The sequence below is a fragment of the Podarcis bocagei genome (assembly GCF_964188305.1).
Source record: "Podarcis bocagei genome assembly, chromosome: 10".
NCBI classification, from domain to species: domain Eukaryota; kingdom Metazoa; phylum Chordata; class Lepidosauria; order Squamata; family Lacertidae; genus Podarcis; species Podarcis bocagei.
This window is the reverse complement of record NC_138135.1, coordinates 47,394,142-47,421,628: the sequence shown is the minus strand read 5'-3', so window position 1 is coordinate 47,421,628 and position 27,487 is coordinate 47,394,142. Positions and strand designations below refer to the sequence as shown.

Genomic DNA, 27,487 nt, shown 5'->3' with positions numbered 1-27,487 from the left:
GAGCAAAAATGTTCTTAGCGGGACCCAAAAAGAGTACAGGTAAGACACCTGCAGCGAGCTCTAAAGTCCAGGTGCTGCTACACTTAAAGATCAATTTCTCACCTTTGGAGAACAAGTATTATGTGGCACCTGTAATAGTGCTAGTTCCACGCCAGTTTACAGTGTAAATCAGTCTTGGTCCCTAGTTGTTAAGGGCTTCATAAACTAATAACAACACCTTGAAGTTTGCCTGGTAGCAAGTTGGCAACCAGTGCACGTCTTTGCTGACAATACTCCTATCCGCAGTCGTACCACAGCATCCTGCAATAACAACAGCTTCCAGATCAAGCCCAAAGGAAGCCCCACACAGGAAGCCCCATTGCAGCAATCCAACCTTGAATGAAGCAATGCATAGACTACTGCGGCCAAGCTTTTCCGGCCCACGAACGGCCATAGCTTTTGCTAGTAGTAGCTAGTAAAAGGCTCCTCTAGCCAGTGAAGCTACCTGGGCCTCCTCCAGGGACAGAGCTGGATTCAGAAGCACTTCCATACTGTGAGCCTGCTCCTTCAGGGAGAGTGCAACCCTGTCCAGGGTAGGCCAAATTATCCAGCCCGGGAGCTCCTCACCCACAATGCCTCCATCTTTGCCAGGATTCAAGCTCAGCTTGTTTTCCTTCATCCATTCCGCCACTGCATCCAAGCACTGGTTTAGGGAACTGCATGGCTTCTCCCGATTCAGATGTCATTGAGAAATAGTGTCATCGGCATACACCTTGCCCCCAAATGCCCCATGACAGCTCCCAGAGATTTCATATAGACAATAAATATATGGATATTAAAGCACATGTATAGATATTATGTTATTATTTCATATGGATAGTAAATAACATGGGAGATAACAGGCCTTGGGGAATATGCATCTCTTGGCTTAATTTTGTGCAGCCGTTAACAACTTGAGGACCAGTTTACCTCACCTCATCGGTCCCATGTGACTGCTTCAATTGTTGGAATTGGCACTTTTACAAATGCCACATCACAACCACACCACACCTGTAAGGACCAGTTTAGTGTGGTATCACCTGTACTTTGGAACTCCCAGCCTATTGATATTGATGAAGGTGCCTTCACTGTACAGTGGTACCTCGGGTTACAGACGCTTCAGGTTACAGACTCTGCTACCTCGGGTTAAGAACTTTGCTTCAGGATGAGAACTGAAATCGTGCACCGGCGGCACGGCAGCAGCGGGAGGCCCCATTAGCTAAAGTGGTGCTTCAGGTTAAGAATAGTTTCAGGTTAAGAACTGACCTCCGGAACGAATTAAGTACTTAACCCGAGGTACCACTGTATTTTGGCACCTGCTGAAGACATTCTTGTTTAGACAAGCTTACTTGTGTTTAGAAACTTTGTAGGAGCTTTATTTTGTTTGTCTATTTTACTGTGGTTTTAACCTGTTACGTTTTAAATGACGGTTATAAATATTTTAGTGATAATTTTCCTCCTCTTCCTCCTCCTCCTCCTTTGTAAACCACTTTGAGGTTTTCCTACTATCTAGTCTTACGTAAATTTTATGAAATATCAATCAATCAATCAATCAATCAATCAATCACAACACCACCACCCAAAACACGCCTTTTGCTGCAGAGTGCTTAAAACAGGAAGTGCTCTCTGCTATTCCCCAGTCAAGTGGGATTGTAGGGAGAGGAACATTTTACACCTTCCTTCAATTCTGATGGAAATGTCCCCCCCTTCTATTAAACTCAACAGCATGGAGTCAATATCCATGGGAATTGCAGGGGAGTGAAGATTTTAGCAGCTGAGAAAGGGTTGCCCAACAGGGAAAAGATGACTAGGAGATAAAGAGTGTGAAGTAGTTCTGATCTTGCTCACTGCCATTTCTGACTCAGTCTACCTGCTGGCAAATTACCTGCCCCTGGCCTTTCACCCCAGGTGGCAGTAAATGTTCTCAGTTACACTAACATGTTTGTTTGTTTGTTTGGGTGTGTGTGTGTGTGGCAATGGGTCTATAATACAGTGCCTGTTGTAGCTTTTCAGAAGTGTATGTAAACCCTAAATCTATAATGTTTTCAATTCCCTGTTTTGAAGTGGAAGTTTCTGGCATATGTAAGCCCAGAGTATGTCATTCAGAAATGTGTATCAGGGTGTGATCTTTGGCCTGACAATAGCGTGCCCCTCTTTTCGTCTTTAAAGCACAAGAGCATCTGGTTCCTTTCACCAGCAAAAGATTGGTAATTCAAGGCTAGGTTGAACAGATATCAACAGTGGATCTGTTTTTAAAGAACCCACTATTTGCAAGCCAGTTGCAATTTGGGTAGCATAATTGGTATTTGTTGAACAGCCAAGACTGGCAAACCTCCCTATTCTGTAGCAACACAATTTCCTCTGCTATGTAGCCATAGTCTTGATGTCAAAATACCACCCTCTCAGTAATGACTGCAGTATTTGAATTGGTAGGAGTCCACCACGCACATGGAAACTAGACATCATTTGTAAAGTCTGTGTGAAGTCCTGGAACTCAGAGCCGGGCAGGCGTGATGTATTCATTATGATGAGCATGTCTCAATTTATATTCTTCAGAGTTCCAGGTAGATGAGAGCAGAAAGCAACATCTAGGGCACTGCAACATTTCTCAGATCACAAGTGACTGCAGATGCCAGGTCAAGTGAATCAGAATTCTGTAGACTTACTTAGCATTTATATAGCACTTTGTATGCTTAAAATACTTCACATAACTTTATCTCAGTAACCTTGACACCAACCATGTAAGTCTGCCAGTACTGATACCCAGCTATTGAATAATAGTTTTTTTTAAAGCAGTGCTGTGGCCTTCCAGATGTTGCTGGAATCTAGCTCCCCTCAACTTATCACAGCCAAGGTTTGGGAATTACCGTTATGCAAAAGGAACCGTTTGATCATTTAGTTGTTAAAAGCTCTGGGTGATATTATTTATAGTTTAAAACCACACTTGCACTAATAGAAAGCAGCTTTCACCAATCACGAAACTGGAGAGATGTGCAGGGGGGGAGAGACACCAAAGCTACCCAGAAATTTAGCAGTATTCAGCACGCATTTTCTTGATGTTTTATGGCGATGTTTTCTGAGGGCCCCCTATAATGAGCATTAGCCTGCATGTCAACTTTCAGGCACAAAAACGCAATAGATCTTGATATTCGAGTTAATAAGAGAATAATGTGAGCCTGACAAAGCATTTGCATGCTCATTATGTCTGCTGTTTTCAGGGGGAAGCATCATCATCATTAAGAAATTGCCGAATCGGCAATCACAGCCCTCGGTTGAAGTTCAATCGCTCATGCTGTGAATCTGTGATCTGTCGGAGTGCGGCTGCGAGAGGAGGGGAGGAAAGAAAAAGAAAAGCTCTTAAAATGAGCTTGATGAGTTCTTCAGTCGTCAGGAGTATCTGAAGTAATTAGTTAAGTAACTAAGGTCATACCCCTAGAATTCAGCTCTTGTAGGAACATATTATAGATTTCACCTTGTTTTCATTTGCTTGTTTTCTATTGTTACATATGGAGTAGATATCAAACTAGCAAGGAAATACGTGTGAGTGAAAGAGTGACCTCCATTAACACAATCAAGCTCTTTAAAAAAGAAAAAGACCAGATGAAAGATTAACTACTGTTCTGCATTAAACTACCAAAAATGTATTGGTTCATAGCCATTCTGATTTTATAATTACCATGGACGGTATCCAACAAAGTACTTCTGCTAGCACAAGGACTTTTGGCTGTGCAAGATAACTTCTTCTTCCTTTCCTCTTCCCCAAGTCCTCAAATCTGCTCTGGAAGGTTGGAGAAAACCCCAGAACAGATTAGCTTAAATAGTTAACCAAGAAGAAACCAGGATAAATTCTTTGAACCAAAGTGGGGCTGGCAATTTGTACATGAATATGCAGCATTTCTTACCTGTTTTAAAGGTATAAAATGGATGGCCGTACTTAAAAAGGAAGAGGAAACAACAACTGCAAAGAGGTGTAACTGGAAGCTGCCCACTCTTGCTTTGAAGGCTGGCATGTGTTTGTTCTCCAGGATTTAAAAACCTGCCCCTTTTTGGAATTCTCCAGATTGACTCTGCTGGGTGACTATGTTAGGGCTAGACTTCAGAGCATGGGACACAGTCGCCTGAACCTTCCCACCACCCAAAAAATAAATGCCAGAGGAGACCAGAATAGTGGACCCAGAGGGGGTCTGTCATGAAACAGATATATCAGGGCAGACGCCAGTTACTGCACTATCCCGTTTATTTAAAATTAAGCCAGGCAGGTGCCCTGCATAGCACAATACCTGCTGCTAAGGCTCCAGACATGTCTGCCATCTTAATTTTCCCACAGTGCCCAGAACCTGACCCTGAAGGACTCTGTAGAAATTATGATGGTATGCACACCTGGAGCCTCAGCACCAGACATTTTTATGGTGCAGGGTACCCACCTGACTCTACCTACCTACCTACCTATTTAAAAGCACCTCCTCTAGCTTTTCTTTACCAGCTTGGGGGTGTGGAGGAGAGGGGTAAGAGTGGAAGGACCAGGCAGTGAGGAAGGAGCATCTAGGATGCCCAATGTGATGGGGTGAGGAGAGAAGGTGGCTGTGGTGAAGCAGCCAGGGTGATGAACAGCAAAGAAAGGATACCCATGGTGGGGAAACAAAGTCCCCTTGCCCATAGATCTCTTAATCTGACAGGGTCACTGACTGTTGCTTCTCAAGTAAGACGGGAGGTTTGCATTGTGTGGAGAAAGTGATGAGAGAGCTTGTCTGCACTTCCACTTGCCCCGTTGCTTCCCTCTGGGAAAACTCACTGTTGACCACTGAATCGGAACAAGCACCAAATGGTTTTTCTGCAGATAATGACATTTGTTCCCATTCAGCAGCAAAGAACAGGTTTTCCTGGGGAAAGTGAAAAACTGCCTGGAACCATTCCTATAAAGCACGGGAAAAGCGGAAAATGTATTGGAACTGGGCTTTCTAGGCACAGGAGAAGCAGAAGTGTGGATGAGCCCGAGAGAGATGTTTCCTTCTTTAGTCGAAATACTAGAACTCATGATCATCTAGTGGTCATGAAAGACAAAATGAAGTGCTTTTTTCACATAGCACATAGGTAAGCTATACCATTCTCTCCCATGTATGGTGAGGGCCACCAGCTTGTTGTGGTTTGAAAAAGGATTTGAACATTCCTGGAGGATTTGAAGCTATCAGTGCTTAATTTCTCCAGTACCAGAGGCAGCACACCTCTGAATACCAGTTGATAGAGGGAGGGGGGGAGAGAGAGAGTGCCCTGCTGTGGTTGGATCCTGCTTGAAGGTTTCCCAAAGGCATTTGGCTGGCTACTGTAAAGGCAGGATGCTGTCTTTGGACTAATCCAGCAAGTAACTTTTTATGCCCCTTTGTTCTTAGAGACAGAAGGCTATGACAAGCGCGTGGCTGCTTTTAGTCAGTGGGCGGTCTCGTCTGAGTTAACAATGTGAATGTTTGAAAACTTATAAAATTGAAACAAGAGGTCAGACCAAAGAAATAATTTCATAATTCCTGTATAGCAGTATGGCTTCAAACATTCGGGTCTGCAAAGAAAGATTCAAGCCGTTATGGTTCTTTTCAGCCATGTGAATCAAAGCTATTTTTCTTTTTGGTGGAAAATTGACTCCTCTTAGTATTCAGTGTTGCTGTATATTATAGGAAATTGTATTAATCACTTTCCACTGTGAACAACCAAATCAAATTTGTGCAACCTTCTTCTTTCTCTCTGCTTGATGCTGGGTAGGGTGCTTTTGTTTCTCTGGGTAGCTGAACGAATGAATGAAAATTGGACATAATAACCAGAAAAAAGCTAACTATTTGTCTAGGGTATGGCTTAATTAATTATTTGATGATGCAGCTTAGAAGGATTGGCATCTTAGCATTAAAGGGCACCAGGGATGGATAATGGAATATAATCTTCAAAAATTTTAATGGAGGTGTGATATGATCTCTTTGTAAGAACGGCTTAATGAATTTTTTATAAACCCAGCTGTCCCTGCCTAGAACCAAAGAGGAATTTTGCCATTGTCTTGAGTTCCCTTTGGAGCAAATATTATCTTCATTTACATTTAGTAGATGCATAATAGTAAACTATACATATATAAATGAATGCAGAACACAACCCTGCATTCTTTATTGTGCTATTCTCAGAACTTCATGTATATATTTTTAGAGCTGAAAGAAAGCTGCTTTATCATCTTACTCAGCACCACAACATCCTTATTTATGGCAAAGAATACCTTACTAAAGCTATAATGTTTGGTATTTGCAGCACTCAAACGATCTGGAGCAGGTGCCTTAAATTCAAACTTCTTCCTGTTGTTGTTTAGTCATTTAGTTGTGTCCGACTCTTCGTGACCCCATGGACCAGAGCATGCCAGGCACTCCTGTCTTCCACTGCCTCCTGCAGTTTGGTCAAACTCATGTTGGTAGCTTTGAGAACACTATCCAACCATCTTGTCCTCTGTCGGCCCCTTCTCCTTGTGCCCTCCATCTTTCCCAGCATCAGGGTCTTTTCCAGGGAGTCTTCTCTTCTCATGAGGTGGCCAAAGTATTGGAGCCTCAGCTTCAGGATCTATCCTTCCAGTGAGCACTCAGGGCTGATTTCCTTAAGAATGGATAGGTTTGATCTTCTTGCCGTCCATGGGACTCTCAAGAGTCTCCTCAAGCACCATAATTCAAAGGCATCAATTCTTTGGCGACCAGCCTTCACTTCTTACAAACATGCAAAGAGAGATACAATGTCATTGGAAAACAGCTGAGAGAGAATGTCACTCTAGGGTTAGGTGGGAAAAACCTGACTGTATTTTTATTTTAAGGCTCTGGTATACAACTACTGAAAACTAATGGATAATCATGGCATAGAATTAGAGAATCCTAGAGTTGGAAGGAACCCCAAGAGTCATCTAGTCCAATCCCCTGCAATGTAAGAATCACATATAAAGAATCCCTGACAAATGGTCCCCCACCTCTGTTTAAAAACCTCCAGTGAAGGAGATGTAGATCCCTGCACTGTCAAACAGCTCTTACTATCAGAAAGTTCTTCTTTATGTTGAGCTGGAATCTCCTTTCCTGTAATTTGAATCCATTGGTTCAGGTTCTACCCCCTAGAGCAGCAGAAAACAAGCTTGCCACCATTCATGCAACAGCCCTTCACACATTTGAAGATAGCTATCATATCACCTCTCAGTCTTATCTTTTCCATGTTAATGTGCATTTATTTCCTAATGCTATGTTAATTAATCAGGCTTAGTTAAACAGATCTGTGGAAATATTTCTACTAGAAGAGAAGGATAATATCTATATCTAGGTCCAAAAATTATGACAGCCATTCCTAAATTCAACCATGCTCTGACAAATCGAAGACTTGTTCTCCTGAACCTTGGAAGGGTTTTGGTCATGGATATATTAAACAAGCAGTGTGTATTGTCTGTTTCTGAGCCCAAACATTTGCAGTTTCACCAGATTTAAGCCTTTCATGGCAAACCAAAACAGACAGACCCAAGAATGGTTATTTGTGTATCATTGTGTTTCTATAAAATCAATGATGTGAGACAAATGTGTGAACATCCAGCACCATGAGTGAAAGCAATCAATTGACAACACTGAGGGCATTTACACATGATCCCTAGCTGGCTGAAATGTGAATCACTGGAAGGTTTTCGTCAAAACTAGGGAGATGGAGCTCACAGAAGTAGACTTTGATGTGTAAGTATAGGACTCTTTAGCCTGTCCCTACCCCAGCCAGTGGGACGCGGGTGGCGCTGTGGGTTAAACCACAGAGCCTAGGACTTGCCAATCAGAAGGTTGGTGGTTCGAATCCCCGCGATGAGGTGAGCTCCCATCGCTCGGACCCTGCTCCTGCCAACCTAGCAGTTTGAAAGCACGTCAAAGTGCAAGTAGATTAATAGGTACCGCTCCAGCAGGAAGGTAAACGGCGTAATGTATGAAACTCAATTGCAGTTTCTGACCAATGAATGATTTGTTTTTTAAATGAATGTACCCCTCTGTTTCCCCATGATATTGATTCTACCAAGATACTGAATAGATCCTTTTGTCCACAAGATTTATTTGTTTGTTTCTGAGAGTTTACAGTACTCCATTAACTTGCCCGACACAGTACATACAAACACTCCTCATCCTACTTTCAACGTTGCCTCAACAGGACTTCTTGACACTCAAATGTTGGACTTTGCATTGTCACTAATGAAAATACTGGTCAAATTAATGATCTCCTCTTAACCTCAAAAAACATTTCTGATTGTCTGCTTTTCATAATTGAGATGACCACTGATGATAGACCAGGTGCAAACTTTGTCATGAAAATCTTACCTTTGCTTTTGCTTTTTATTTTGTTTGTTCACCTCCTTTATAATATGTTTACAGATTCTGACAGGTAACTCAATGGTGAGTCACCACTCAAATCTGTATTTATGGCACATTATTTCAGGCATACATTTGCTGCTGACAAACATCCCAGCAGATTTTAAATTCTCTTTGAAAAAATGTTTTGTATTAGAGGTGTCAGTTTGGCGAATTTTCTCAATAGCATAATTAGAAGGTGCATTTAAAAAGATCCATCCTCTTTTCTCCTCACAACCCACGAGTTACTCTGTTGATGTATTGTTCAGGTTCAAATGAGGAAACTTATATCTTGATCCAGAAGCCTCCCAGTTTTTACAGCCAATCACAAACATACCCTTCCCCAGCAAAAAATCTCTTACCCGACTGAGAAAAGCTGTCCACTGGCAATCGTGCAAGCCCCAAAACAGCAGCCACCAATCGTGGCAGCTACAGCCAATCAACAGCAGTGTTTGCTGCAGAAGCCAATCACCAACCCAATTAGAGAAGCAGCAGCCAATCCAAAGCAGCCTTTCTAGCAGCCAACAATTGTGGCTGACATGCTCCTGCTTGCAGCTGCAGCCAATCACCCGTCCACCCCATTCACTGTCCTTCTATAAGACGAGGCAAGTTTTTGAACATAACTTTAGAGTAAAAAACCTTCGTCTTATACATGGAAGAGTACGGTATATGGTTTACCATCTTTCAGAGCAAAGTCCTCCCCAGGCTGCGTAAAACATATAGCAGGAGCATGCATATAACAGGAACAGCATACTTCCAGATGATTTACAATGCAGTAGAATTCACTTGCAGTGCTTCCAATCCAGATAAAATATCTTCCATTTATCCATCTATTCCACTGCGTCTATCCACAAAGTTGTTGCCAGCACTTACCCTTCGTCTACTCAGGGCTCACCTCCCTCCTTGAATTGTCAGATGCCTTACTTAGTCCATGAAATTTTGTTTGAACGATGAAAAAAAAATTGTTCTAGAAGAATAATGTCTCGACCATGATACAATATATATTAGAAACGTAATTGTTTAAACAAAGTGAAACAATTTTAATTAACCTGCAATTAATTAAAACAGGGTTAGATTAATGTTACCATTATAAACACATATGCTGATACTTGCAACTTTGTTGGACAGTGCCCTAGAACTTATCATTAAAATGTATACCTTACCAATTTAATTAAAATGAGCACTTGCTATACTGTTTTTGTTGGAGGCATCATGTTTTTTTTTATATGTGCGTGTATTTGTAGAAACAGGGCCACAAGATGCAGCTCAAACAACTGACAAGGTGGTTTTTCCTTGTTAGCAGCTAAATTAGGTCTCATGAGATCACCCAAATGAACTCACTATTCATGACCCGGTGTCAGGTGACATATTCAGCAGATTCTGAAATCCTCTTGACATTGTTCCCCTGGGCGTAACTTCCTAAGCAGCAACATGAACATGGCTATTATGTTTTGTGTATACTATCACAATGGCTGTGAAGGCAAGATTCCACACATTAACGCCTTGTTTTTCTTTTGGGTTTTATATGCAAAGCTCTAGTTACGTCTGAGCACATCTGCTTCCTAACTGTGAAACTTAAACTTCTAGATGGTACCAACTTTACTGTAGAATCTGAATGCCCATGAAAATTTACATTTTTTATTTCTTGTATGTGCCTTCCTTCATTTTATAACCTGCCCACATGCCTATTGCATGGGGGCATATTGATACCTGTATTAGTCCAGAAGGGATTAACAAAGTAGAGTTAATGCTAATGGAGTTGCCCTATTGACAAATTTAAAAAGCTTGATCCTAACATGGAGTTGCATCTTGATAATGCTCACATGTTGCATGAGAAGGGCTACAGCATCTAGCTTTGCCCTTGTAGCAAGAAACTAAAACAGTGACCCGCCCCCCGAATATTCTCACACTTTGGTCCTTGTCAATGGTAGTTGCTGAGTAGGGCAGGGATGCATATAACACTTGATGACAATGTGTCCCATGGTGACATCTTATATGTTATATTTCCATATTGATGCAAGCTAGAGTGGGTAATAGGTAAAGGTAAAGGTACCCCTGACCATTAGGTCCAGTCGCGGATGACTTTGGGGTTGCAGCACTCATCTTGCTCTATAGGCCGAGGGAGCCGGCGTACAGCTTCTGGGTCATATGGCCAGCATGACTAAGCCGCTTCTGGCGAACCAGAGCAGTGCACGGAAACGTCGTTTACTTTCCCGCCAGAGTGGTACCTATTTATCTACTTGGACTTTGACGTGCTTTCAACTGCTAGGTTGGCAGGAGCAGGGACCAAGCAACGGGAGCTCACCCCATCGCAGGGATTTGAACCGCCGACCTTCTGATCTGCAAGTCCTAGGTTCTGTGGTTTATATATGTAATGCAAATTGAAGAACGGGGGTGGGGGTGGGCATTCATGAGGCACAATTCTGGCTCCTAATGTATTCATTTCAGTTTACTTTGCGTGGGGTGTTGTTGTTGTCCTCGGAAAGGAACGATGGCAGCTTGTATTTTTTACAACCGAGAGAGCGCAACAAAGCCCTTCAAAGTCAGTTGAATGATTCTTACCCCTGCCCTGCAAAAGGGAAGTGATGTTTCAATAATTTTATGGAAAGCAGAATCCCCCAGTGAAGGGTGTGGGAGGACAAGGATGATGCATGTTCACCCTGCTTTTATTTTGTAGCTTGGCATTCAGAGGATCCCTTCTTTAGGAGCCCCGGAAAGAATGTCAAAAGGCTGATTCTGCTTCCCTTGAGATAAGTGTGAACTATTTTCGACAGCCAAAACTAGAGGAACAGCTTGAAGAAGCAGCGACTTAAGCTACTCAAGAGAACTTTGAATATAAATGAATGTGACACACTTTTTAATGTCAATTGGAAGGGGAGTTGTTTTCACAGCATATTGTTCTTGCTTTGGAATGCCAGGATAAATTAATGACATTAAATTCCAAATCTTTGAACCTGACGGAGATAAAGAAACAAATGGTTAGGGAATGAAAACAGGACTTACAAAAGCTTTCAAATATCTGCACTGGGGTGGTCTGGCCCAGGAAAGCCAGATACGTCGTTTTGCGACTGGATTCCCCTCCCACCACTCATCAAATGCGAAGCTGCATTGTTGAGTGGCTTGAGTGAGGAGGAAATGTGTGTGTAACTCATTCTCTTGCCAGGTATTATCTACTCAAAAGCACCTGCCACCTGCTATTCTCTCTAGGTTGTTTTTTTTTAATGTTTCCTCCTGCACCAGTGGTGGGGCACTTTTGAGCTGACATGGAAATGGTGAAACATGCCCCCTTCTTCTCAGCAGTCACTTCCACTGCAGGTTTTCCGCTAAACCCTAAACTACTTATAGTTGTTTTGCCTTAAAAAAGCAAAGCATTGGAGAAATAATAAAAATAAAAATATCACACAGCAGTTGCTAGATGTAATGTGCTGGCCCTCAGAAGTGGCTATTACCAGGTTATCCTGAGAAAAGTATACTTGTGCTTCAGACCTTATACAGTCATACCTCATGTTACATTTGCTTCATGTTACGTTCTTTCAGGTTACGTCCCGCGGAGACCCGGAAGTACCGGAAAGGGTTACTTCCGGGTTTCACCGCTCACGCATGCGCAGAAGCGCAAAATGACACCACGCACATGTGCAGAAGCAGTGAATTGCAACCCGTGCATGCGCAGACGCGCTGCTGCAGGTTGCACTCTTTTCATGTTGCGAACGGGCCTCCTGAACGGATCCCGTTCGCAACCAGAGGTACCACTGTGCATATTTAAAGCGTGTGGGGCAGAGCAAGCTTAAATAGCCTGTCACCACTTCTCCCCATTGGGCGAAATCGTCCTCAGGTCATCACATTCTCCTCTAAGGAGATACCATCTCTCCTCTTCCTGCAGGGGTGGAGGGGTATGGCAACTTTGTCTCTCCAAAATGGTGAGAATGGCATTATACTGAGTCAGAGAGCAGGTTCAGCTAGCTCCTGGGTTTCAGACAAGGGGCATTCTCACCTGGAGATGCCAGGGGTTGAACCTGGGGGCTCTGGCATACAAAACAGATGCTCTACCACTGAGCTACAGCCTTTCCCTTTTTGTTAAAAAGCCCAAGTCACCGGGCTGGTTTAAACAGCATGCTCAAAGTCATTGAGGTTGAGGGAAATGACTGTTTGGCCATGTTGAATGGAGAGTTGTATCCACTGCGTTGCGATTTTGCATCCTTTCATAGGCTGAGTGATCTTGATCTTGTAATAAGGAACATTATTGACTTTACACAGTGTTTGTTTGTTTGTTAAAAGAAGGTTGTACCAAGGGGCAGGCAGAAGATTGATCCGGGCTTTACTGGGAGATCTCTGGCAGGTTTGCAGTACATCCATGAGGGTTTCTGACACTGAATTGTATAAGAATGACAACAACAAAATGGCTTTCCCCCACCTAAATTAAGTTGCTGAAAGTAAGAAAGCTAGCAAAGTGTGGACTTCTGTGTGAAGGAACTGTGCACTCAGTTCAGTTCTGGTACTGGAAACAAATTCATAATGTGCTCATAATGTCTCTAGTATGTAATAGAAACTCCTCTCTCCTCTCTGGCTGTTGCTCCCTCTGTAGCTGAGTGGGAATTCATTGGAACTTTAGTCTTACCTATGTAGCAAGTCCTAACTGCTATGCTGTTCTGTTGTCCATAAAGAACTGCTGCTGAACTTCTCCAGCTTCCTAGCATTAGGGCAGACTCATTGCAAGGTTTCTTCACATGGTGAGTACCCTTTCCCAAAGCCATGCAATACTACACACTTGGGAATCAGCCTCCAAATTATATAATATATATTTTGATTGTTTAGAAGTTGCAGAAGCTATCCCAAACAGGCACCGGTCATTCCTAACAGAAGTTGCACTGGAAGATTGCCTGAGAAATTATGTTAAGCATTGTTCTTCACTTTAGCTGAGGCACTACAAATACTTGTGCAGCAATAGCTAATGCCAGTATATAAGTTTTAGCTACCTGGAGGAAATTCTGCTGAAGAAGCATAATGGAAACTCCCTTTCCCCTTCTTTTCCTTTTCCTATTATTTTACCAAGTCTTGCTATAAAAATAACATTAAAAAAAGATCAAAATAAGTTTGAATGATTACCCTTGCCCACTTCTGCTGCAATACAAAAAACAAAACAAAAACAACTCACTCCATTTCTACCAAATACAAAGTCCATTGACAGTGTCTGTCTATCCCAGTTATTCGTTTTTAAATACGGTTCATTTCATACCAGAGCCCCTTCGCTCTTCTGCGACACTGCTTTTCTGAAGTTAGTTGGAAGCACAATTAAAGCAGAGGTTCCACAGGAAACTTTTAATTAATGGAGGCTGGGATCCAGCAGCCATGCTTGAGGGTGAGGCTGGGATCAAAGGATTCATGGCCTCTTTCTTCTGCTTTCCTCACTGAGCTGCCTTCCAAGGCTGGGCTCAGTCTAGCCTTGCAAAGCGGCTCAGGATTGGTGTTGCGCTGGTGGCATTGGCGGTGAGGGCTGGGCTGGCACATGGCAGACTCTGTTTGCCCTCCATAGCCCGTGCCCTGCCTCCCAAGCACCCAAGACAGCATGAGAACACACAACACCACTGCCAAACACTCCATGAGAATGTGGCCTTTGAGTTGATCGTGTGTCCTAGTTGTGTCAACAGAATTTTATGGGCAATTTTTATTCTGCTCATGTTACAGTTTCCAGTGTGTTTATCTTTTATTTTTTTTTCTTCCTTATAATTTCCTTTCAAGAATTTTAATTACTTTTGCATAATGAGAGTTTGGAAAGTTCTGCTGAGAGTTACACATGACTCTAAAACAGATTATAGATAAAAAAAGAGGTATGTACATAGAAAAATCCACATGCTTCAATGTCAGTGTGAAAAGTAATCATTCTGGCTTTGTTTATATAAGAATGTAAGAAGACATACCTCCCGACATTTCTCCGAAATAATGATAATTTTACTATTTATACCTCACACATCTTACTGTGTAACCTTGGCCATTCTGGGCGCCTTCCAACATACATAAAAACATAATTAAACATTAAAAAACTTCACTATAAAGGATTGCCTTTGGATAGCCCAGGGGTCAGATAACTCCATACCCTCCAACATTTCTCCAGTGAAAATAGGGGCATCCTAAGGAAAAGTGGGACATTCCGGGATCAAATAAAAACCAGGATGACTTCTCTAAATCAGGGACATCCCTAGAAAATAGGGACCCTTGGAGGGTCTGAGAAGAAGCTGCTGGAGCAGGCCTGTGGCCTATTTAGTCCAGCACCCTGTTCTCACAGTAGCCAACTGAACGCCTGTATTATAAAATACAAGAAAGTCACACTTGCTCAGTGTTCTGTTTTTTGGTTGCTGTTTTTTGTTTTTTTTTTAACAAATGAACTCTTCCAAAGTGTGTGTTAGCAAAAGCCCTGTGCAAAGTTGAGGGAGAATGGAGAGAAATGCAGTGCTGTTACGAAATGAGTTGTGTTTGGGGAATCACAAAAGAAGCCTAAACACCTTTTACGGTAGTAATTTGCAGAAAATGGTTGAACGGAAGAATGTTATGAAAACATGCTCTATTTCATTTGTTTTATTTAGAAACCAAGTTTGTGTTTTAAGTGATTTTATTTACAAGTGAATATTGTCAAGTTCTGATTACAGTGGTACCTTGGTTTATGAATTTAATCCATTCCGGAAGTCTGTTCTTAAACCAAAGGGTTCTTAAACCAAGGCATGCTTTCACATAGCAGTGGGGGACTCAATTTACAAATTGAACACACTCAACAGGAAGTGAAACATGTTCTCATTCCAAGGCAAAGTTCACAAACCAAAACACCTACTTCCGGCATGCAGCATTCTTAATCCAAGTTGTTCATAAACTAAGCTGTTCTTAAACCAAGGTACCACTGTAATTCACTCTGTTAATGAATGACTATTATTCAGGATTACTCCTGGATGTATATGAGATACAGAGTGAGTGAGTGAGTGAGTGAGTGAGTGAGTGAGTGAGTAAGAGACAGACAGACAAAGAGAGAGAGAGACTGGGCACATTTTTCAGATTTAAATATTTCACAACCTATGGCATATTGATTAGTTTCCTCCACAATATGATATTATGGAAATTTTCTCTTCATGATTATGCAAACCACCAAAATACCCATAATTAATTTAACACTTCCAGATTTTTACTGCAATCCACATGCCTTTTCAATATGCAAATACTACAGGCATTTAAGATTCTAATGTGAAAAGCAATGATTAAACCACTGCCACATGCATTCCTGCTAGCCATGTTAGGTAAAATTGAAGACTGCCTCTAATGTTATGTTGAAAATACACGGTTGTACTCTTGGGAGAGGCAGTCATATTTATGACAATGTAATGTCTGACTGATAATAGAATAGATTGTAGATAATAGTAGAGTAGATTGCAGAGTAACTCTGGAGGTCTTGTGTGTCCTCTCCAAAAGAAGTGTGCATTATTGTTCAAGCATGACATTGCCACAGACGTTTAGGAATACGAGGCACTTGAGAATAATCTTTTGTAAGTAATGTTTAAAGGCACTGGTAAATGTATTGGAAGAAAGTAAACATTAGAAAACTACTGTGGCTGATTTTCAAAAAGTAGCAGTAGCATACTACTCAAGAGAGTTTTTTAGCACTCCTACACATTTTCAGCTTTAGTTTGTCAATGTAGAAGGCCACTTAAGCTCAAACAGTGCGTGCTTCAAGAACTATTTCATCCATGGCTCTGTAAAATGTCATGAGATTCTGGACAACTTATATCCGTTTTGCTACTATATTCATTTAGGGAAAGGTTTTCTTTATGTTAAGATGGTAATTCCAGCCACAAAGATGTGCGTATTATAATATTTTGTAAGCAATTAATTAGTTATTGCAGCCAACAGATCTTTGGACCATGTCTTGGCACTATTAATACCATAGGTATCAACATTATATTTATTGTAATTTGGAACTGATGTAGAATATATTGTATAGAAGAGATAAGCAAAGTTTCTACTCATTTGAAGGGAATGTTGCTTGCAGGGAACAGCATATCCGTTTGGCTATTAAGCTGCAGTCACATTGGGACTGGCCTAAACAACACCTCCACTCAATGATAACGGAATTAACTCGTGAGTTACAAACTGAATGATCCTTCCTGTTGCAGTTCCCACAGTATCCAGTTGCTGATGGGAGACTCTTTGATCCAATGGAGCAATCTGTCAGTGGAACAGGGTTCAAGAAGGCCTTTAGTGAGTGAGTCTCCCTCCTACACTATGCCCACCTACTCTGGAGGTGATGGGGGAAGGAGTTGCTAAAGGTTCCCTCACTCCTCCTTTCACTAACAGAAGGCTCTGCTGGATCAAAGAGCTTTCCATCAGAGGGTGGGACACCAGTTGGATAACCCAGCAAATCTTAACTACATCTGAATGTATATGTTTCTATTTGCTTTATTGCATACTATTGAATTTATTTTTTATTGTGCCACAAATTTTTATTTGCTTACACATGTATTTTACATGCTTTCTCTTATGACCTATGGTCAAGACAGTGAAACTTCTTTTCTCTCAGTAGTACCAGTTATTTTTAGCCTCAGCTACAACTTTGACCCCCCCCCAAAAAAAAACCCTCCTGTGGAGACCAGGTGGAGAATTGCTGTTACTGACGCACCATGGCTGCTCTACTGGCGCCAACCCATTTCCCTTACTTCAGCAATGAATGTAGCATGAATAGTGTTTCTAGCCATCTCTTGTGCTGTGTGCTTCTAGTTCAGAAGTGACACAGACAGGACTCCCTATGAGAAGAGAGGGTGATGCTGTGGAGATATAAAAGTGGAAGAGGCCAAGGATACATGAAAGGTCAAGGTAAGCTTCCCTCTTCTGTTTAGGATGGGAGGGGACACAATTCTGCTAGAGCTAGGGATCTGGCAATGCCAGCAATTGAATTGCTACTGTTTCTTAGTGCTTTAAAATTACAGGTATTTTGTATCTTTAGATGAGTGGCCACAGTTAGCTTTGTATTAGACATAAGGGGTTGTAAATTGTGTCCAGCTCTTGTCCTCTTCCACCCAAAGTTACACCATTGATATCAGTGGGTCGACTTATTTCTAGAATATATGCTTAGCATAGATACTAAATCAGTAAATGATCTGGGAAACTCCTATGCTGTTATGAAGGTGTGTGGATTTCTGTCACACATACTCATCTTTGAAATAATCATCTTCATATATACAGTGGTACCTCGGAAGTCCGTTTGACTTCCAAAATGTTCAGAAACCAAGGTGTGGCTTCTGATTGGCTGCAGGGAGCTCCTGCAGCCAATTGGAAGCTGTGTCAGACATTCAGGTTCCAAAGAACATTCACAAACTGGAACACTCACTTTTGGGTTTGTGGCGTTCGGGAGCCAAAACATTTGACTAGCAAGCCATTTGGGATCCAAGGTACAACGGTATATATATTTTTAATAATGATCTGTAGCCCCAAAATGCTGCTTCAAGTAAATGCCTTCCAGCCTCTATCAAATAAATGCATAGTAGAGTAAGAAACTTTGTTTCCTTTTATCAGGTGAACTTCTCCTGGCCCAGCGTGTTGCATTGATCATTTCCACAGGAGGCCCCAATTTAATGGCTCGACAGAATAAACTCCCTCCCAATTGTGCATTTCTAGGGCTTCCTCTGGTTTCTACTGACATTAATGGGGCAATTTCCACTGGCCCATATTCAAGAGACATTTGAAGGTGTAAAGATGCCTTCATGCATGAGGAAGCATCACTTATGCTCCTGTTTAGGTGAATTTGGGCAAAGGCCCTTGACTTCAGTTAAAGGAACAAGAATGAGCATTTGTAAAAGCATTTTCTGATGGGATATGATAGGTGCATCTGCTGTTATCTCAGTTACTGAAATTATTAAGTTTAATAGGAACTCTACGAGCTGCACACCTGATGTGTTTGTGCACTTTTGATGGACAGGGAGCCAGTATTTCAGAATACCTTTGTATGTTGAAAGGCATCTAAATTGAGAACCACTATTTATTTCTCTACTACATTGTTTTAGTAGCTGTGGAAGGAAGCAATAAATATAACCAAAGAAAGGAGAATCTCAGATAATTGAATTGGTTTGAGGAATGCTTTTAATTACCCCCTTTTAATTTAAGAATACTTAAAAAAAAACTTTAAAAGGCTTAGCAGAAAATAACTCAGTATATGTTAAAGAAATTAAAGAAAACAGAGTGAAGCCTGATGGGAGCCTATTCTTATTTAAAATGTGAATCCTCTATTTTTAGTTTATCTTTTCTTAATTAGAATGGATTTATTGCCAGAATAGTTCTCCAAAGCAGTGAAATCAACAGAATATTCTTCAAAGGTTAAAATAATTGTATTAAGGACTAATGATCTGAAGATGGCAGCATTGGGCGAGATACTTCATTCTCTATCTTAACAAAAGCTTTGTGAATCAGAATCTACCATAGATGCTGCATACAGGAAATAAATTACATTTGCAGTAGCTTTTTCTTATTATTCATATGAAGAGTTGTTCTAAATATACGGTATTGATAAAAATTAGAACTTGGCAGATACAAATTACATTTTACCATCTGGACATTTTATCTTTAGTTTATCTATATATATATTCTCAAAACTCAGGCTTTTCAAAGACTGTTATCCCTTATAAAATGAAAATGAATTATTTTGGCATGTATATACGGTGATGGAATACATCCCTTTTAAAACACTAATTCCACTAGTTCTCTGTTATCGGCAACCTTACGCATAAGCATAAGTGAATTAAATTCTAGAGCATCTTTGGCAGACAGGTAAATAATACCCCATTTCTACAAATGAATAGATGTGACAAGAAGATTGCAAACTATTCCACACAATGGCTTGGACCTTAACTAGGCATCCACAAAGAGAAGGGCTTCTACTGTTCACAAAGAGAACTGGGATCACTAGGATCCTGCTAACAGAACTGGGGGAGGTATTTGCCAATTCTCTTTTCTCTTGGCTCCTGCACGGCCTCTTGTGTTGTTCCAGAGGGTCCCCTAACTCTCCAGAGAAGATTTTCAAAGGGCAGAAGAGGTGAAAGGGGAAATTGATGGAAGTTGCTTCCATTGCTGGGAGCATACTAATGCTAGATGAAGCCTAGGTAGGACCCATGCCCATGTTATTTCTAGATCCTTTATAATCTATAAAATGAGGTAGGGGGCTAGTCAAAATGAAAGGAGGAGAAAATGCTGTCACCTACCTTAGTTACCTTGGCTGCTGGCATTAAACCTGAGATGGCTTAGATCAGGAGTAGTCAACATTTTGATTCCAGATGTTCTTGAACTGCAGTTCCCATTATTCTTGGCCATTGGTTTTGCTGTTGTGTATTGTCATTGTACAACATCTAGAGGGCTCAACACTGGCTATTCCTGGCTTAGATTGCATTCTCTCTGCAACAGAAATAGTGACATCAGATAGAACAGGAATTAACACCATGACTATACAACCATGTATCCCTCTCCAGAAATATGCCATTATTCATTAGCCTGTGCTAATTTGTTTGTCTCCCTGTGTTTATAGATGACTTAATCACACAGAGTAAAAACACACGCTCCCTGTACCTCCAGATGCTAAGATGAGTGCAATGGCCATTGTCCCCGATGACAACCACTCCCTTTCATTTTTAAATTTATTTTTGGCCAAGCACATACAAGTTGAATTTGCACCAGTTAAAGGAGTGTAAATTGTGAGTCAACTGTATTCAGAGTAATATGAGTAATTCATATATCTTGAAAACCACAGGAGATAAAGGCCATGATCTATGGAGAATGTGGAACTAGCTCTGTGGGCCTGAGGGACTTTTTAGATTTGTTTTCCTCAAACAGCAGCTCCCGATGCCTCGTGGCAAACTGATAGAAGCATTCTAAAAAGCACTTTCTGATAAGCAATGGAAGTCAGCTGTTCCATGAAAAGTCCATTATTCCACTTGGCTAGTGCAAGTCCCGTACGTGTGCTTTAAATGGCTTTTGGGATCCCTGCCAACAGTGGATCACATGGAGAAGGTGGTTAAAATCAACAGCAAAACAGCCTTGCAACCTTGTGTTTCTTCCTAATGTACTGCAGAAACACCACCTGGTGGTAATCATTCTATACTATCAGGCTAACTTTCAGATTATGTGTAGCTCGACCGTTCTGTTAAATAAACTGGTGCTAATTCAGGCTTTCGGGTTTTCAAGAATACCTACACATTCGTCTTGACTAAGATTACAAATTCAAACCTGCAGGTTCTTTCACAACTCTCCTACAGAAGGTCTTTTTGCATCTCATTTTTCACACAGGTAAACAACAACAACAGCAATTTATTATTTATACCCCGCCCATGTGCCTGGGTTTCCCCAGCTACTCTGGGTGTCTTCCAACAAAAGATTAAAAGTACATTAAAACATCAGTCATTAAAAACTTCCCTAAACAGGTCTGCCTTCAGATGCCTTCTAAAAGTCAGATAGTTGTTTATTTCCTTGACATCTGATGGGAGGGCATTCCACAGGGCAGGTGCCACTACCAAGAAGGCCCTCTGTCTGGTTCCCTGTAACCTTGCTTCTCACAGTCAGCGAACAGCCAGAAGGCCCTCGACGCTGGACCTCAGTGTTCAGGCTGAACAATGGGAGTTTGAGACGCTCCTTCAGGTATACAGGACTGGTGCTGTTTAGGGCTTTAAAGGTCAGCACCAACACTTTGAATTGTGCTTGGAAACGTACTGGGAGCCAATGTAGGTCTTTCAATACTTGATTATTTCCATGGCTGCAGGGCTTATTTCAGGCGGAACTCACCGGAACTGAGTCCTGGCACCTCTTTGCTGCATTCTGTCACCTCTGTAGTGTTGCTGTGCCGTTTCCCTGCATGGCGCTTGGGGCAGCATGACAGAGGTGGCAGGCATCACGGTGTTTTTTGGGGTGCTCCTCCCCAAAAAGCTCAACCAGTTCCGGCACCTCTTTTTCTAGAAAAAAATCCCTGGATGGTTGCAGCCATGCCACCAAAAACTAATGGAGTAGGAAAGGGTGGGTGGGAAGGAATGGAAGCATTTTCAGAGCAGGATGCACCAGGCTAAGCCATGGCCCCTCCTGGCATGGGCAAGTGACTGAGGTGATCTTGAGGCCTTCAGGTGTTTCTATTGTTTATTGTTTGTCACTCCATAGAAGAACTCTGAGAAGGAGGAAAAGAATCAAGCAGAGGCTCGACACTCTTTTCCATTTAGGGGGTTACTATTTCCTGCTAGCAGTAAAAGTTTAACTTTGCAGAATTGTTTGCATTGTTGAATTAAAAGCTAAAGGTTGCAGATATGTTAATAAAGCTAAATGCGCTCCATAGCGACACAGGTGGCACTGTGGTCTAAATAAACCACAGAACCTAGGGCTTGCCAATCAAAAGGTTGGCAGTTCAAATCCCCATGTCAGGGTGAGCTCCCGTTGCTCTGTCCCAGCTCCTGCCAACCTAGCAGTTTGAAAGCACGCCAAAAAAGTGCAAGTAGATTTATAGGTACCACTCTGGCGGGAAGGTAAAACAGTGTTTCCTTTCGCTGCTCTGGTTTCACCAGAAGCGGCTTAGTTATGCTGGCCACATGACCTGGAAAAACTGTCTGTGGAGCGGACAAACGCCAGCTCCCTCGGCCTGTAAAGTGAGATGAGCTCCACAACCCCACAGTTGTTCGCGACTGGACTTAACTATCAGGGGTCCCTTTACCTTTTCCTTTAAATATGCTCCACAAGGTGGCTATGCAGTAAGAAGGAAGCACAACTGAGTTCAATGGAGCTTGCTCCCAGGCAACTACGTATAGGATTGCAGCCATGCCACTTGACTGATCAGGGATGTGAACCTGGGACTCCCTACCTAAACTTCAGTATTGTAGCCAGCCACTACTTGACCATTTGCAGCTTCCTAATATATGACTGTCAGTTAATTCTAATAACTGGGTATTACACCATGCACTGCAGTTGTTTTGGATGTGTGTGTGCATTAATATTATATATATATGGATCAATACAGCTGCCTGCATTTTGGATTCTTTCTTTGTAGCATTTCATGATATGCCTGCATTTCAAAACTGTATATAAGTGTATGTATATGTATATATAACCTGTGACTTTTTTGTTGATTTTGTGTGTATGTGGGCAAAGATGGTTTGGAATAATTTAACATATTCAAGCAAACACTTCATACTTACTGGCTGCTACAAAGGTGCACGTGTGCTGCCTCAACCATAGGTGCTTCCTTCCATGAATCATGCTGATTCTAATGGCGACACTTCTTAAACAGATTTAGGACGGAGCCGGAGGAAATAAATCAGAGCGTCCCTGATTTTGCCCTTTGTGGGAAAATTACATTTAAAGTACTGAAATGTGTATGTCCTTGATTGAACTTATTTAAAAAACATGAAATTCTGAAGTAGTGGTGTACGCAAGCAAAAGCCCTGATGACATGCTTTCTTTGAACTTGTGCAACACATCCGGACTCAGGGGCATCTATTTCTCTTTCTTACAGTGCTATTTTTTCACTATTGAATTTGGCCTTTGTAAGCAAGACGGGCAACTCCGGGCTTACGGAGCAGGGCTTCTATCTTCCATTGGAGAACTCAAGGTAGGAATGTAAACAATAAATATACATAAGCCTGCATTATTTATGGCTAGTAACCAGCTCTCTGCTGCATAAAGATACATATTTCTTGTATAATTCAAGGCTGATTGTATTTACCTCTTTCTAAACAGCCCTGGTAACCGTTAGTACATGTGTTTTGGAGTGCTTGAAAAACACATTTCAAAAAGGTGCCCGATTCCAAATAAAGCATTCATTCCTTTTCCACAAGTGCATGGATTTGAAAGAAACAGAGTGGCAAAATGGGCAGTGCAGTCCTAACCTCCAAGCAAAGCCACTGGAGAGTGTTTGAATGAAGCAGAAATACCTCTCTTCCAGGCTCTACCAGAAGCAGGGCTCTGCCAATGTGTGGGCTTTTGCCAAAAGCACATTGAAATGATACTGGTAAAAGACATAAACTTGAGGCCGGGGATATATTTTGGGGGTTCTTGATCTTTAAAAACTCCTTCCATTTGTGTAAACAACCTATAACATTACATCGGTCTAAATTTTATTTAAAAATAATTCTACTGATGTTGTAAAACATTTCTGGCAATCTGAAAACACGCCATCCGAAAATGCCTGTTGCCATAGGCAACCTTCCAATATTTAAGTGTGTCTTTTCCAGAAGGTTTATTTTCTCAAGCAGAATTAAAAAAAACCCCACAATTAAGAAACCTACAGTGTAGTGAGGCTAGCAACTTGCAGCGTGGTTTAACAATCAATCTCTCTTCACATGTAACGCTGAGAGTTGTAGCTCTGTGAGGGGAATTGGGAATACCCTCTAAGCGCCCCGATTTTTCAGGGACAGTCCCGGAATTACAACAACCGTCCCAGTTTCGGATTTGATCCTGGAATGTCTCTCTTCCTTGTGCCAGTGCTGCTAATATAAGCATTTTTATAAACATTATCGGTTGGAGAACTGCATTGCAAAAACTGGGTATGTGTGAATTGCAAACGGATAACTGTGTTGTTTGCATATTGTTTTAGAAAGTGTGAATTTAATAGATTCACCTTTAAATTAGAGCTGAGTTGAATTTCTATCCCATCTGCATCTCCACATGTTTTGAACAACATGTCTGGAGAGGAACAAGTGTGGGAATGTCTGATTTAAAGTGTGCCTGCCTTTGATATTGAACACTTAAAAACATATATATACAGACAACCCCTGATCTGCACAGGGGTTGTGTTCTAGGTCATTTCGCATGACGGCAGAGAATGTATAAGCCTGTTATGCCCCGCTTTTGGCTAGCTTACAGTTTATCGTATTGTCTGAACCAATGAAAGTTATTGCGCTTTGTTTCAAACAAGACAATTTCAAACTATAGTTTCCTAATCTGGCCTCTTTAAAGTCATCATAGTTAAATGCCAAGCACTGTTCTGGCCCTGCTGACTGTGGTGAAGCCATGCAGAGGAGCGTCTGGGATCAGACTGGGGGGACCCTGAAAGAGGCTGGGCCTGTTCATGCTCCGCTAAACTATAGTTTAATATGGTGTCCAAACACAGCAAATTCATTTCTCTTATCACAAGGATGCTGTTCAGTTGCTCTTTTGGAAATACATGCATGTCCTCCTTATCTCTATAATCTATCTATCTGTTTGCATAGTCCTTCCCTAGCAGCATTCGCGTGAAAGCGTAACAATGTCTTCTATCAACATACAATTTTTAAAAAAATTATCAACTGTTCACCATATATCTATTTCACTTGTAGACCGAAATGCATTTTCAAGATACGATATTGACTGTCACACAAATGGCATAAGTTGTGTGAATAATATCGTAAGATTAAATTTTACTTGTAAAATGGGCAAACGTTTATTGCCTGGAGGAGCTGGTAATTTGCGCTACCCCAGTAATTCTGCTTGGAATATTTATTGATAACTGTCTCTTCAAGGTTGATGATTTAAGCCGCTTATGCATATGGGGCAGAGATAGCTCTTAGTTGTTTTCGATTATGTCATCATTTGGGGGAAAGGCTCTTACAGCAACTAACAATTTTTTGAATAAAAATTGATTCATCCTATTGATGATTAAAGACCACTCTACATAAAATGGGTGAGACTAGCAACTGTGTTTGAGAGCATACTATGCTATAAAAGCTGGGTGTACAGAAACACTTGAGCATTCTGTAATATAATTTAACAGATGCTGTCGTGTGTTTTGCAGCACGCTCTGTCTGATAAAGCCAGTGTGAAAACATTTGATCCAAAGACAACCTGCTTGCAAGAATGCCTTATCACGACTTTCCAGGAAGCTTACTTTGTCTCTGAAAGTTTTGAAGAAGCCAAAGAAAAAATGAGGCAAGTTCTTTCGCTTGACCCTTAAAAACAACCCCCAAATCTAATTTTCTCTTATCTGAAGGCACAGAAATAGGAGTTAATTTTCTTTCTTTTCTTTTTTTTAAACTTTCAGGGACTTTGCAAAATCAATCAACCGTCCCTTTTCAGTATATTTCAACCCATACACCCAAAGCATTGAAATTCTGAAAGACACCAGAAGTATTGAAAACGTTGTCCAGGATCTTCGGAGTGACCTGAACACAGTGTGTGACGCTTTAAGCAAAATGAACAGATACTTGGGCATATGAGTTATCCAGTGTTGTGGGATTTGGAGTGTAGCTACCTTAACACCATTATGCGATGCGATGTCTGTTCCTTCTCTGTTGCATGACCGTTACACTTCCTTAGTGTGTGATATTATCCGACTGTAGCTTCAGATACGCCAGTGCTAACACGCAGATCCGCAAGGAAGTGGAACATGTATCCTTTGCTTATTTGTTTCAATGTTTAGCTTGCCACGCAGCTTTTAAAAAGCTCCCAGGGCAGCTTACAAGCACATAAAATGAATACACTTCAATAAAAAGCAAATACGTCAATAAAAATGCACATATTAAAGACAAAGAAAGCATCCATTATCATCATCAAGCAATAGCAGCTGTAAACAAAATTACAATAAGAACTGCATTTTTAAAAAAGTTTATGTTCTCTGATACTAAATGGTTCTCACTACCCTAGCAGACAGATCTGATGACTTCAGTTGAGGGGATTGTACCATAAACATGACACCACAACAAAAAAGGCACTGTCCCTTGTACCAACCACCTTGATCTCATGCAATGCTGGTCCAAGCATGCCCCAAAATGGCACTTTGCTTCCCACCAGCGAGGAAGGTATGAGTGAAGATCAGGAACAGGGGGCGAGGGAGAGAAAGATTGACACTGGGATCTGCTGCCTTTGTGGATCTGCCGCCTGAGATGATCACCTCCCCTAGCCTCATGAGTGGGCCGGCCCTGTACTTAAAGCAGGGCCAGAACTGTTTATCCTAACACATGGGGAAGTTCATGCAGAGAGTACCTGGGAATCAACCTATTTAAAGATCTAAAAGTTTAGGCCAACACTTTAAATTGTGTCCTGAAACAAACTGGGAGTTAGTGTGATTCTTTCCACATAGACATAATGTGCCACCAAGCGATCCAAACCTTGACAAGGAGAAGCACGGTGGGGGACATTGGCAGATGCACTACAGCACCCAGCGCTCTGCCACCTTCTGAACCAGTTGATGTTTCTGGAAAGTTCTTAAAGGTCGCACCATGCACAGTACATTACAACAGTTCCAGTTTTGAGGTTATCAAGGAATCCATGGCCATGTCACTCTCCTCTAGAACTGGTTGCACAGATGAAGCTGCTGAAAGGAACTTGGGTCTCTGGGAGCACAACAAGGTCCAGGAGACTGTCTAAGAATATACTTCCTTGATATAAGCCTGCAAAGCCCTGATATAGCCAGAAGTTCAGACGTGTTTATGAGCTGGTTTACACGTGTTCGCTCATTCATCACTTTGCTACCTCAGCTTTGAGTGTTGATTTGCATGTCTGACCCAAATGAACACCTCATCATGAGCTCAACCACAATGCTTTACAGTGCAGCCCTCACTTTCAGCCATGGGTCATTGAGTGTTGAGTAATAAAGTGATGTACAGAGATATGTGAGGCCACCCTTAACACCATGCATAAATGTGGTATTGAAAAACCTGACTTGGAGTTGATTTTGTTTTCTTTATGACATGGTGGTTGTTTTTTGTTTTAAAGGAAAATGTAACAAATGTCTCCTCTTTTTTGTTAGCAATGCACATTCCCCTCTTCTCTCACATTTTCACAACCACTGGGTTCCCACCAGAACTTGAGCGGCAAAAAACTGCAATGTTTTTTGTTTTCCTTGTTCAGTGGAGACATATTTCTTGCTTGGCTGGTGATGACTGTTTCTGTCCCTGCGCCTTTAGATTCAACTGTGGTTTATGCAACGTGGTAAAGAACATAATATGTCTCTGTTAAATGGCCTTTGGGGTATAATATACATAACGGACAGTTATTTCCAAACATTGAAGCACCTTTTCATTTGGTGTGTGTAGCCCTGTTCCACTTGCATATCATACAGAAATCCCTAATTTATAGATCGCACCAAATAGTAAAAAGATGCACAACATCATTCTTGATATATTTTTCTTAAAAGA

General features: G+C 41.5%; 1 protein-coding gene across 1 annotated transcript in view; it reads left to right on the top strand.

Annotated features, from left to right (window-relative positions):
* TPH2 (tryptophan hydroxylase 2) overlaps nt 1-27,011 on the top strand; it is a 66,629-nt gene extending 39,618 nt beyond the window's left edge. The window contains exons 9-11 of the mRNA XM_081211965.1: nt 22,891-22,986; nt 25,147-25,280; nt 25,393-27,011. Of these exons, the coding sequence (XP_081068091.1) occupies nt 22,891-22,986; nt 25,147-25,280; nt 25,393-25,567 (405 nt within the window). The 3' untranslated portion in view covers nt 25,568-27,011. The remainder of the gene's footprint in view (nt 1-22,890; nt 22,987-25,146; nt 25,281-25,392) is intronic.
* The last annotated feature ends 476 nt before the right edge of the window (nt 27,012-27,487 follow it).